Source organism: Oncorhynchus clarkii, chromosome 6 (assembly GCF_045791955.1).
Source record: "Oncorhynchus clarkii lewisi isolate Uvic-CL-2024 chromosome 6, UVic_Ocla_1.0, whole genome shotgun sequence".
NCBI classification, from domain to species: domain Eukaryota; kingdom Metazoa; phylum Chordata; class Actinopteri; order Salmoniformes; family Salmonidae; genus Oncorhynchus; species Oncorhynchus clarkii.
The window spans coordinates 18,093,349-18,106,644 of NC_092152.1; the positions used below are offsets into that span (position 1 = coordinate 18,093,349).

General features: G+C 45.5%; 1 protein-coding gene across 3 annotated transcripts in view; it reads left to right on the forward strand.

Moving 5' to 3' along the window:
- Positions 1-13,296, forward strand: part of LOC139411934 (protein FAM222A-like) — a 57,823-nt gene that overhangs the window by 17,927 nt on the left and 26,600 nt on the right. Inside the window, exons 1-2 of one of the 3 annotated variants that reach the window (XM_071158697.1) lie at positions 3,914-3,988; positions 11,926-12,080. The exons of 1 other annotated variant lie outside the window; for it this stretch is intronic. In XM_071158697.1, coding sequence (XP_071014798.1) covers positions 11,975-12,080 — 106 coding nt within the window. In that variant the 5' untranslated portion in view covers positions 3,914-3,988; positions 11,926-11,974. Of the gene's footprint in view, positions 1-3,913; positions 3,989-11,925; positions 12,081-13,296 lie in introns of those variants that run through there. One more of the 3 variants, XM_071158696.1, reaches the window with a different exon arrangement.

Consider the following 13,296-nt stretch of genomic DNA (forward strand, 5'->3'; position numbering starts at 1 on the left):
AGGAGGATGAGTGAAAAGGCTGTGTACCTCCTCACGATGCCTGGTCAGGACAGAGTGGAGATCCTGGCTGGGGAAGATGGCCTCCCATTACAGTGAAACAAAGGAGGCTGTTGCATTATTCTGCAGACTTCCTGACGCTGCAGAGAAAGGGAAAGTGAAAGGGGTGTTGGGGCACAGTAGACCAGAGTTAGTGTGTGTACAGACAGTGCTCTGTAGGCTTGGTCTGGATCGTTCCGGACGTCAGTCCTGTACAAACCAGATTTTTATAGCTCGAATTTGGGACCCTGATTCCAATTATGCAAACTATTTTTAAAAATGTAAGCAGGACAGTCTTTTATTTATTTATTTATTTATTTATTTATATATATATATATATATAATCCTAAAGTAATAGATTCTATAAATAATGCATGAGAGGAGCTTTATAGATGAAACTAGAATGAGTGTCATTCAAAGACTCCAGTGAAGGATTCAGTGAAGGATTCAGAGGATCTGGGCAGGAGGGAGGGGTGCTATCGCCTCATTATTCAAATAGGATGTGATTAGCATAGAGTGAAAGACGATTTATGGTTATTCCAGTATCTGCATTGGCAGTACAGCATTTACTGCTATGCGGCCTATGCAGAAGTCAGGGCATTCATACTCACGCTTTGTAGAGCAGAGGTGTTGTGAAAGAAGTTGTCAAATAAATGTGTGTTTATACAGGACGTACCGCCCCCACCTACCGTCAACCAATCATGTCAATGCGGACCCATACGCTTTTTTACTAAATTTGGGAGGCGCACGGCGATGCGGTATGAAACATGATTTGGCCATGTTCGGTAGGGAAGAAATGGAAGTAAACAGTCCTAAACAGGGAGGAACTATTTGAACCAATAATTGAGGCAACATTGCGTGGTAGTTCGTTGCGTGTTTGCTGGATCAAGTGACCATTCAGACTGAAAACAGACCGTATGACTGTTCCCTATGATGAGTCCTGTGGAGGCCACATCTCTGGATTGGGATGTGCAACAGCGATTGTTGATACAGCTTTTGACTGTGTCATAGTTCAGATACCAGAAAAGCTACTGAAAGGGATCTTTCTCTCCCTCTCTACACAAAGTTGGAGAAAGTGGATTGAAACCCCCAATGAAAATTGAGCCTACAAATATCATATGGATTTGAAGTTGTGCCTCTGGGGTGAATTCCTAGTTGTTGTTTTTTTATGTAACAGTTGTATGCGTTTATGGAGTCAATCCAATTGGACTTAATCGATTATCTCCATGGAAAGGTCAGGAGAAGAGGCGGCCATGTTTGAAGTGCCTTTTCTCATAAAGAAGCGAGCCTGAAATGTGACACCTCCATATGAGTAGGCCAGGCGTTGACGTGCAGATTAGAGGCAGAAAGGGTGGCCCATGGGGTCGATTTAGGCAGATCCATCTCTAAATACATCACATATATCATCAGGGATAGGGAACACGTTTAAGCTGCCTATACTTCGATTTGCATTTTCAACAGAAAAGCATATTAGCGAGTAGATAAAAAAAAAATATATATATATTTGTAAAAAATGTATAAAGGGGACATTTAGAAAAAGCAAATGGGGTCAACAGTTGTGTAGTAGGGGTGGTGCAATGTGTGTGTGTGTGGGGGGGGGGGGGGGGATTACATTTTCAACTTACTGCCGGGGTGTTTTGAGTTAATATTGTTTGAAGTTATGGGTCACTTGGCTTCTTCCTGGGCGGTCTTTATCTAATGTGGAGTGGGTGGTTGTTGTGGTTAGGAGGCAGCAGCATCTGTGCAGTTGAAACAAGGCTCTCTCTAGCTAATCCTCTACCCAGGGATGACTCAGTGGGGTGAAGACAATTGCCAGGCTGCTTTCTCATGCTAATGGTTTCTCCAACTAGATCTTCCAAAGGGAAAAAATAGAACAAAAATGGAGGGAGGGAGGCATGGTGGTGCAGGAACAACCAACCTAACTAAAATAGGTTTTAACTGACTGTGGATGGGTCCCAGTTGTAATGCTTAGGGTCAGGAATCAGGAGTGAGGTTTTGTTTCGGAGAGAGAATAGAGGTTGTCCATAGTATTTATGTGTATGTGACGTCAGACTTAAATGTTCAGAGAGGAGGTCACGCGTCAGACTGCCACTCGCCCTTCCCTTTATCTCCACCCTCCAGCAAGGTGTCAGACTCAGGAGTGGTTTGAAATTGAATTAATATGCTGGAATTTATAGATTTCATTCCCTTGCCATTTCTGCTGGGAGGGAAGAGAGTATAACAGTCTCCATCTGCACTAATTACTGGGTGTTGGCAGCACTACCTGTCTCCAGTGACGGACTAACTTGGGCGCAGAGCTGAAACTCACAGGGCTGCAGCCTGGAGTAGCAGCCACTATTCTGATGGAGAGGTGGCCACAGGAAGAAAGATGTCTCTGGGCTTTTTTTTACGCTGATGTTTTTGATGCGCCAGGAACACCAACTAATTTAAACTTCAGGAGCGACATTATTAAAGGGGATGATTTCATCCTAGTTCGTTCTTTCTGTCTCTCCATCTCTGAAAGAAGAAAGAGGCAAACTCTGTTTCAATCTGACATAACCCCCTCTCCCCCAGGAGACACAACTTCTCCAAATCCTTGAAGATAGCCTAATAATCAGTCGTCCCCAGCCGTTCTCACTCCACGATTGCTGACCCCAATGGTTCATCTTACTGCACACTCGTTTTCTTCGATTGGTCTTCATTCTCAGTGTTTTGTGAGTCTGAGAGAGACAAGTCTACCAGTCATATTGGTCTCCATATCTCCTGGTTCCATGAGAATAGCTTGGTGGAGTTTCCGTGCCGTCTGTAGCCAGCAGGTGATTAAGATAAATGTGCATTGGGTCTCCCCTCCCTCACCGTCCAATAGGATTCTCTTGTGGTGCAATTCTCTTGTGGTGAGAAGGAGCATGTTGACAACAGCTGGACACTTGAGCATTACAGGCTAGAGGGAGGACTGCTGAGATCCCCGGGTTTGAAAAGTGAGTGTGTGTGGAGGATAACACCTGCTAGGTTTCTGACTGTTTTGCTGTGTGCTCATTGCCACATATAGTAGGGACCTGAAATCCAACAAAACAAAAGTTAATTTGTCTGTCATCTGTCAGTTTTATTGAATGCAATCGGAGTCAGTATTTAAACTTGACTGTTTTTGATTATCCCGAGAGTGCCTCTGTCAGAGTCATGTGTATCGGTGGCAGGGAAGTCAGGCGCAGGAGAGTCAAACTGAGTGTAAAAAAAAATAAATATATTTTAATATAAATCCACTTAACATGCTCCAAACACTAAATACGTACATACATAAACGAACATGGGTACGAGGACCTGTCGCGCAACTATACAACATAAAACAACACTTGACATAAAACACTCTGACAAAGACATGAGGGGAAACAGAGGGTTAAATACACAACAGGTAATGAATGGGATTGAAAACAGGTGTGTGGGAAGACAAGACAAAACCAATGGAAAATGAAAAATGGATCAATGATGGCTAGAAGGCCGGTGACGTCGACCGCCGAGCACCACCCGAACAAGGAGAGGCAACGACTTCGGTAGAAGTCGTGACAGCCTCATCCCTGCATAACTGAACATTTGATCTATAACTCCCTCCAATCAGAGACCCTGTACTTGTGCTTTGCACCAATGGAAATTGGGGTCACCTTAGTAACACAGAGTGGTTCAGATTTAAACATGAAGCCGAGAAGGAAAGGCATCACATTGTTTGTTTTTTAATTATATTCCATTGATTTATTGACCAGCACACACACATTTTCAGACGTACATGTTTTCAGACGGGTTGTGTGGGTGCGTGCATGTGACGTGTGTGTGTGTGTGTGTATGCGGTTGTAAATCTTTGCTCTTTCTGTCGCCCTCTGTTCAGCTGCATTTGATTCCTTCCTAAAAATTTGACGGCTTCTCTTTGATCTGTTGGAGCCAAGCTGAGAAACGACGGCACCAACGAACATTGAACCAAACGGTGAAAGACAACGCTCTGTTTGAATATTCAAATGGGAGCAGTGTGGGTGAGGGGGCAGTATAATAGACCGTTGTGTTGTTGTGTTAATCCATGAATAGATCTAACTGTGACACAATTTCGGAGTGTGACCCTGGGATACTCTGTGCGTTTTTTGAGACCAGGTCTGGAGATGAGACCTTGAGAACAGTATGATAGGGTTTTACTGAAAGAGTTCTGGAACTGATTAAGTCTAGTAAGAGCCCGCTAGGCATAATTTTAAAGTTAGCTTAGCTTTAAACAAAAAATCTATGAAATAACAACAAAGAAACATTAATAACATTTCTAAAATAGATTCAATTTAAGCTGATTTTGGAGTTGTAATTTGGATGTTAAGTCCTACTTCAGAAGTGGCTGTCTTAGCATGTAGTCAGTAAGCGGTGTAGGCTATAGAGCAACCCAGTGACTCACTGACATGTCAAGAGCTGGAGGCATCATTGGGGCCGTTACAGGAAAGTTGCTTCTTTGCGGTGGACCAAAGAGACTAAATGCAGACTTGCTCCTGTTTCCTCTGTCTCTGACAGACTCCACTTTTGCTTTCATTTCCCACAGGCCAACAACAGCACCAATCAGTGTATTTATTTGTCATACATATACTGTAATGCAGGGCTTGTTGCTTGGTCAGAGTTTCATGGTTGACTCATTTGGGTTACCTTTTTTATTGGGCATTAATGACCACTAGCCCTTCACTGACGCAGCATTTGGCTCAGAACTCAATTGCTATGATATGGTTGACATTTGATTAGTCTATGCAGGTGTGTAGATGACCTACTCTCTGCCATTGGACTGACAGCATCTCATGACTGATAAACTGAAGCTGACTGGAATATGGAACCAAAAGGGTATCACTTTATTTTATTTGACAGCCCAGTTTTAGCTGGTACTTAACTTGGCTATAACTAACAAACTGGGCTGTGTGGTGACAATGGATACTTTCTGGTAGGCATACTTACCTCAGAGGTAAGGTTTTCTAATTATTATCGTACTGTATTACCATCAATACTAGCAGTGAAGTTAATGCATCTCGCTGCACCATCCTCCTTACATGTCAAATAATGTGTCACCTTGCAAATGGTTTCTGTAGGATTTAGAACACAATGACCTTCTGTTGGTCTAGGAATTGGTTCTGCTGGTGTGTTGGGCTGGGCAGGACTGTTGTGTATAGACTTGTTATAGGGTCTCTTGTTTGTGGAGCTGTGGGGGGTTTGTTAACAATGCTTTATTTAATATCCCTGTCAGCAAATGTCCTCTCAGAATTTGTGTGTGTTTGTACTTGTGCGGTGGTGTGTGTGTGTCTGTGATCTGTGGGAGTCTCTCCCTTTTGTGTTTGTCTGTAGCGGTCCTATTGCTCTATCCACGATAGAGTAGTGTGTGTTTTTATTGCTGTGTGGAGGAAAGTTAAGGCGAAGGGGGGGGTTTACTGCCAGCCACTCCTAATGGGGCCTTTCATTCTCCCTCCATTCATGTGGTGGTATGGTGTGAGAGAGAAAGACAGAGGGGGTTAGGAAGAGAGGAGAGAGAAAGAAGGGAGCTAGGAGATTAGGGGGTAGAGGCAGTGCCTTGTTAAAGGAAAAGAAAGGGCTTTGAGTGTGTCTATTGGATTAACTTGTTTGGACTGATTAACAGGGGAGACACAGCAGCTTGTTAAAAGCACTTCATGGGGCGTCCCACAGTGAGCCTGTGGGTCACCATTCAATTAGGCCCAAGCCCGCGCTGTTCACTAAGCAGGCCCACTACCAGCCAGCCACTAGGCTCCCTGACCAGGCCTGCTATGGTGGATGAGGAGGGGGTTCACCAGGACAGAGTGCATGCACGCGTGCACACACATGCATTGACAGACACAACACCCACACTAGTCATACATTTCTATTATGGCTTCCACTTTTGGAGTGTGAGCGGCCCTTTTCTCGGTTTGCTCTCCCCACCTGGATGGATGCCTATCTAGACGGGGAGACATCTCCTGTGATCAATGCTCCACTTTAACAACCTTTAAACTGAGAGAATACCCCCTTTCCACCAGCCCACAGTCTCTTTATTACAGCTTATTCGCTCGCTCCTGTGCAGAGATGGATCTTCTGCCCCCCATTCCAAACCCTGTGGCAGTGGAGTTAGCAGATTGGGGCAGGGGCCAATACTCCTGGCTTTGGACTTCTCCTCTCATTGGTGTAATAAAATAACTGTGTGTGGACTTGATTAGTGAATAGGGGGCAGGTGGTGTGTTTCCATTAGCAGTACCTTCAGATGTGGTTAAGACTTGGGGATAGGCGTCCCGTCAACGGGACAGTTGTAAATCATGCAGCGCCTTGTGTCACGATTGCAGATTTTAGAGAAACAAGAAATGTCGGTACATATAAGTGTCTTATATCGGCTGAAAGCTTAAATTCTTGTTAATATAACTACACCATGCATCCTTACTGGGGATCTGTTAGACAAATTGTTGTAGCATAGTGTACCAACTGAAGCTAAATGTGTGCATATGCTGTATGCATAGTCAAAGAAGACCTATATGTGCGCACACAAAGGGGTTTGAAAAAGATGGGGCACTCTTTTTCCCCCGCCAGGTGCCTCTGAAAAGCCCACTAGTGTGCAGTGCCATTACCACACACACACACACACACACACACACACACACACACACACACACACACACACACACACACACACACACACAGGCAGGCCTGGCCCAAACACACAGGCACTTTGAGCTCATTACTGGCCATTCACAGGCTAAAAGCCTCTCTGTGTCCTCTGTGAAGATACTAATTTCACAACAAGCCCTCCCTCACAGCCCATTCGTTAAAGGCTAGTGGTTCAGGGGGATGATGGGGGGGCACAGAGCATAGATAGAGACCAAAGACCATCCTAATGGGGAATGCCTCATCTCCCCCTCCCTCCCTCCCTCCCTACCTCTCCTAAAATGAAAGACAATTGTGTAACTACCCCTCCATTATTCTCCATTTGCTCTTGCCAAATGTATTCCGAGTCATTATCTTGCTCTCAAAGAGACCGCTTTCCCCTTCCATTCCATTTCAAGAACCAATTTTCTCCTATTACTGCCTTAACTTTGAGAGGAGAGGAGGAAGTCGGACTTGTTTGTCACGCCCCCCCCCCCCCCCCCGTCCGTCCGTCCGTCCGTCCGTTTATCCCCTCCTCTTCACCTATTCTAATCCTAAACAGATGTCTATCAGTGGCAGGAAATAAAATTTAACAAAAACCCCAAACAAATGTATGCGCTCACAATGGCCCATCCTTTAACAACCTAAATGGTTGTTGGGCGCAAGTTTGATTTAACCAACAATGCCGTTTTAAGAAAATACTTTTTTGGGGGTAAGATAAGAATAACATAATTAAAGAGCAGCAGTAAATAACGATAGCGGGGCTATATACAGGGGATATGGTACGGAGTCAATGTGCAGCGGTGTCGAGGTGATTGTGGTGATACATGTAGGTAGAGTTATTATAGTGACTATACATAGATAATAAGAGAGTAGTAGAAGAGGGTGGGGGGGCAATGCAAATAGTCTGGGTAGCCGTTTGTTTAGCTGTTCAGGAGTCTTTATGGCTTGGGGGTAGAAGCTGTTTAGAAGCCTCTTGGACCTAGACTTGGCGCTCTGGTACCGCTTGCCATGCGGTAGCAGAGAGAGACCAAAGTCTGGAGTCTTGAACATTTAGGGCCATCCTCTGATACCGCTTGGTATAGAGGTCCTGGATGGCAGGAAGCAGTGATGTACTGGGCCGTACGCACTACCCTCTGTAGTGCCTTACGGTCGGAGGCCAAGCAGTTGCCATACCATACCAACCAGTTAGGATGCTCTCGATGGTGCAGCTGTAAAACCTTTTGAAGATCTGAGGACCCATGCCAAATCTTTTTGGCAACCCTGGTTAGCGCGCACTGTGCCCGGCCCGCCACAGGAGTCGCGCGATGAGACAAGGACATCCCTACCGGCCAAGCCCTCCCTCCCCGGACGACGCTAGGCCAATTGTGCGTCGCCCCACGGAACTCCCGGTCGCGGCCGGTTACGACAGAGCCTGGGCGCGAACCCAGAGTCTCTGATGGCACAGTACAGCGCCCTTAACCACTGCGCCACCCGGGAGGCCCCTTTCGATGCACTTATTGATGAAGCCTATGACTGATGTGGTGTACTCCTCAATTCCATTGGAGGAATCCATATTCCAGTCTGCGCTAGCAAAAAACAGTCTTAACATCTGCTTCATCTGACCAGATTTTATTTCTCGAGTCACTGGTGCTTCCTGCTTCAAATGTTGCTTGTAAACAGGAATTAGGAGGATAGAATTATGGTCAGATTTGCCACATGAAGGGTGAGGAAGAGCTTTGTATGTGTCTCTGTGTGTGGAGTAAAGGTGGTCCAGAGTTTATTATTATTTTTCTCTCTGGTTGCACATTTAACATGCTGATAGAAATTTGGTAAAATGGATTTATGTTTCCCTGCATTAAAGTCCCCGGCTACTAGGAGTACCGCCTCTGGGTGAGCATTTTTCTGTTTGCTTATGGCAGAATACAGCTCATTGAGTGCGGTCTTAGTGCCAGCATCAGTCTGTGGTGGTATGTAGACAGCTATGAAAAATACAAATAAACTCTCTCTAGGTAGATAGTGTGGTCTACAGCTTATCATGAGATACTCTACCTCAGGCGAGCAAAACCTTGAGACTTCCTTAAATATTGTACACCAGCTGTTATTTGCAAAAATACATAGTCCGCCGCCCCTTGTCTTACCAGACGCCACTGTTATAACCAGCCAGCTGTATGTTGATAATGTCGTCGTTCAGCCACTCCGTGAAGCATAAGATATTACAGTTTTGAATGTCCCATTGGTAGTTTAATCTTCCGTGTAGTAGGTCATCGATTTTATTTTCCAAAGATTAAATGTTTGCTAGCAGAATGGAAGGCAGTGGAGATATATTCGATCCCTTAACAATTCTCAGAAGGCAGCCCGCCCTCCGGACCAGAGTATCATACACATCGGACTCGTTAAAGGAAAAAAAGGATTCTGCCAGTTCGTGGTGAGTAATTGCAGTTCTGATATCCAGAAGTTATTTTCGGTCATAAGAGATGGTAACAACAACAAGGTCAGTGTTGCTTATGTACAAAATAAGTTTAAAAAAAGTTACAAATAAAGCAAAAAAAAAAAAAAAAAAATTGGTTAAGAAAACGTAAAACGTCAGCCTTTTCCGGTGCCATCTTAAACAAGCGATGTAAGACATATGGAAACAGCCCAAGCTGCTTGCTATAGCTAGCTATCATATGAGCTCCACTGCGGGGATATCTATCAAACATAACAAACCATAACCTAAGCCCAACAGAAATTCATTACTCTAGCCTTCATTTTGGTGGCTAGTTAGATGGTAGTCTGTGTACGGCTAGCTAGTGAAAGTGCAGCCTAAATTTACCTCCACACAACTTTTCTTGCATGACAGACAAGCTATAGCAAGCAGCTTGGGCTGTTTCCATATGACTTACATCGGTAGAAACAAGACAAAACAACCAACTAGTTAGGTGACTATATACAGCTAAACACACGCTGCAACTAATTCATGAGACAGAGGGCAGGCATTCCAGCTCCACTGCTGATGTGCTAGCCTGTACCAACCACGTTTCATGACAGGACTTGCTAATCTGAGAGCTGTTCCACAGCATCAAACATCGACAACACCAAACATATGTACTGTTAACTTATTTAACTCACATCAACATCATCGTATTTCAATCTGCCAGGACATGTCCGAATCCGTATCACTAACCAACAGAGATACAGCCTCTTTCACAGTTAAAAGTTGTGTCCGCTTCGGCGCCATTATTTTGAGAAGTGAAGTAAACCCTGTTTCTCTTTTTATGGTTGACAACAGCCACGTGAGTACAACAGGTAAAGTACATTTTGCGATATTGACACAGATATTATTGTTAGAAAAACAAGGCAGTTCGTGGCCGCTTTAGTAATTTAAAGAAAGGCCTTCGATGGCCGCTACGGGTTCTAAAGAGTTACCGCTAGTCATTTACTCATCATTTTAATTCATTTCTTTCATATTACAATTCGAATCTATAACACTAAGTACTGGAGCGAATGTGGCTAAATGTTCATCTAGTGATTCACCGGGAAAATGAAAAACGGGGACCTGCATTTGACAAGCACGTGAGAAATAATTGTTCAATAATCCGCTGTGCATCACGGCGAGAGAAGGCGGCATTGACAGCCCCGGTGAAATATTTGACTGCTCTCTTTGTTTTCATGTAATGAAAACGATACTGATTCATATCCATGCATTGCCGTCAGGAGACTCCATCAGCACAGTGTCCCAGACAGAGGAAAGAAATAGTTTGAAACATCATAGACAATAATGTTTTAGGTCTGGTTGAGGTTCTGACCTACTGTTTTTACATTGCATGTCTCTTTTTAGTTTACAAACAAAATGTTAGTCTACGTCTAATGAGAAGACAGTTTGCTTCTTTATGGCCATTAATTCAGCCCACGGTCCTTGTAATCCCTCATTGTGTTGGGTGATGGCGATGTGACTGAATTTAGATCTAATCCAGTTTGTGGATGAGGCTGCCCTGCAGGTCTGTGTATGGGCCTTGACGGAGGTGATCTTGGCCTCGTGTGTGTTGTGTTCTGTGTTTCCACACTGATGGTATTTTTGAGAGGCTCTGTTCCTCTAGAGTAGAGCTGGAGATGTTTAGCCTAGGGGGAGATTGATTAATGCTGTCACTGGACCTGATGCACTGCTGGCACTCCCAACCCATTTTCACTCACACGTTTTGCTCTTCTATCCTTGTGGGGAACTAAAATGTATTTCCATTCAAAATCCTATTTTCCCTTACCCTAACTCCTAACCCCTTACCCTAACTCCTAACCCCTTACCCAAACTGTAACCCTAATTCTAACCCCTAACCTTAAAACAGCCTTTGTCCTCACGGGGACATGGGAAATGTCCCCAAGAGGAAGACTTTTCCTTGTTTTACTATCTTTGTAGGGACTTTAGGATCTTGGTCCCCCAGGCCTTTGCTGACATTCTCCCAGTGTGGTCCTATGTTAACTTACTGCAGGTAGACTGCTCTTTTCTCAGCATTACCGTTTAGCTGTCAATAGATAATGCTGTCACCACGGCACATGCTATGCACTGCTCCGGAAGGAGTGTTACATGTACGTACTGCATGTGTTTTCATAGACAGGAGCCAGGCTCGAGCAGATGTCCTATTTATAAGGTTGGACTCTACTCCTCCTAACCTGTCTGACTCTGCTGCCCCAGACCAGTGCAGTTGTAGGTGGCATAGAGCCAGTCCCAGTTGCTAAGCAGGCAGACAGTTGTAGGTGGCATAGAGCCAGTCCCAGTTGCTAAGCAGGCAGACAGTTGTAGGTGGCATAGAGCCAGTCCCAGTCCCAGTTGCTAAGCAGGCAGACAGTTGTAGGTGGCATAGAGCCAGTCCCAGTTGCTAGGCAGGCAGACAGTTGTAGGTGGCATAGAGCCAGTCCCAGTCCCAGTTGCTAGGCAGGCAGACAGTTGTAGGTGGCATAGAGCCAGTCCCAGTTGCTAGGCAGGCAGACAGTTGTAGGTGGCATAGAGCCAGTCCCAGTTGCTAGGCAGGCAGACAGTTGTAGGTGGCATAGAGCCAGTCCCAGTCCCAGTTGCTAAGCAGGCAGACAGTTGTAGGTGGCATAGAGCCAGTCCCAGTTGTTAAGCAGGCAGACAGTTGTAGGTGGCATAGAGCTATCCCTGTCCCAGTTGCTAGGCAGGCAGACAGTTGTAGGTGGCATAGAGCCAGTCCCAGTCCGCCACTGAACTTCACAGACCTCCATGCCCATTGAGCTTAGCTTCTTCCAAATCCTCCTGCTTTTCTCACATTCTTTGTTCAACCCCCTCTCTCTTTCTCTCTCTCTCTCCCCCAGGTTGGCCTTGGCAGTCCCCCAGTTGTAGTTGTCCGCCCGCCCCCCCGCCATGCTGGCCTGCCTGCAGAGGAGGCAGAACCCTCCAATCCCATCCTCCCAGCACCCCTTGTGCGCCAGCAAGGCCCTGGAGCCGCCTCAAGCCCTCAGCCGAAAATGTGAGTCCAAGGCAAAGAAGGGTCAGGAGTTTTGTTAGGTTTCCCAATGTATTTGATTTGGTAGAGGGAGACCTTGGGGTTGCTATGTTGTTACTCTTTGTTTATAGAGGGACCGTGTAGCTGTGCTGACTGTGCAGAGTTTAACGTGCCTCCCTGGCCCTCGTGACTGTGTAGCTGTGCTGACTGTGCAGTTTAACGTGCCTCCCTGGCCCTCGGTGACTGTGTAGCTGTGCTGACTGTGCAGAGTTTAACGTGCCTCCCTGGCCCTCGGTGACTGTGTAGCTGTGCTGACTGTGCAGAGTTTAACGTGCCTCCCTGGCCCTCGGTGACTGTGTAGCTGTGCTGACTGTGCAGAGTTTAACGTGCCTCCCTGGCCCTCGGTGACTGTGTAGCTGTGCTGACTGTGCAGAGTTTAACGTGCCTCCCTGGCCCTCGGTGACTGTGTAGGTGTGTTAGTTCTTCTATCCTTGTGGGGTTCTAAAATCCCCAAAAGTCCCTCTCATAAAATACTGTATATAAAGGGACTGGCCATGGGAAGTTGTTATGGAAATGAATGGGAAAGAAACTAGTTTGGACCAGCTAAGGATTAAAGAAAGCTGCCGTATTCCCCTGGAAGGTGACTTTCTGCCTAATTTCCCTGAAGCCTCGGGATTAGCCCTTTAGTGGAATGAGACTGTCCTGTGTGTGTGTGTGTGTGTGTGTGTGTGTCGGTGGTGGAGGGGGCTGTTCCGCTTATAGAACGCTCCAAGAGTCTTTAGTGGCCTATGTTTGCATGGCAAGCCGATTTAAAAGGGAAGGCGGATGGAGAGAAGGAGTTAACCTAACATTTTCAACCTCTGTTTACAAAAGCTTAAGCATGTTACAGTTCTACCTGCTAATAGGCCTAATTGTCAACAACATATCACTAGTAGTAAAATTTTAAAAATTCCACTCGAGAAAAACATACTGTTGGACATCCGCAAGACCCTATTTAACCGCGACTAGTGGGTCTGGCCCACTTATGTACACATCTTCCTGTTGCATCTGTAACCCCTAGGTTTTTGACTGTTGCTACTTTGCAGGACTGACACAGGCATACACAGGATCATCGGGTTCAGGCGATTGCCCCGTTTATTATAGTCTGGCAATAAAGCACACAGCGTAGGTGTTCAAGTTCAAATCAGACGATTATGAATTTGCATTCCTCCAGCTCTGTCTGCACCATAATCATAAATGA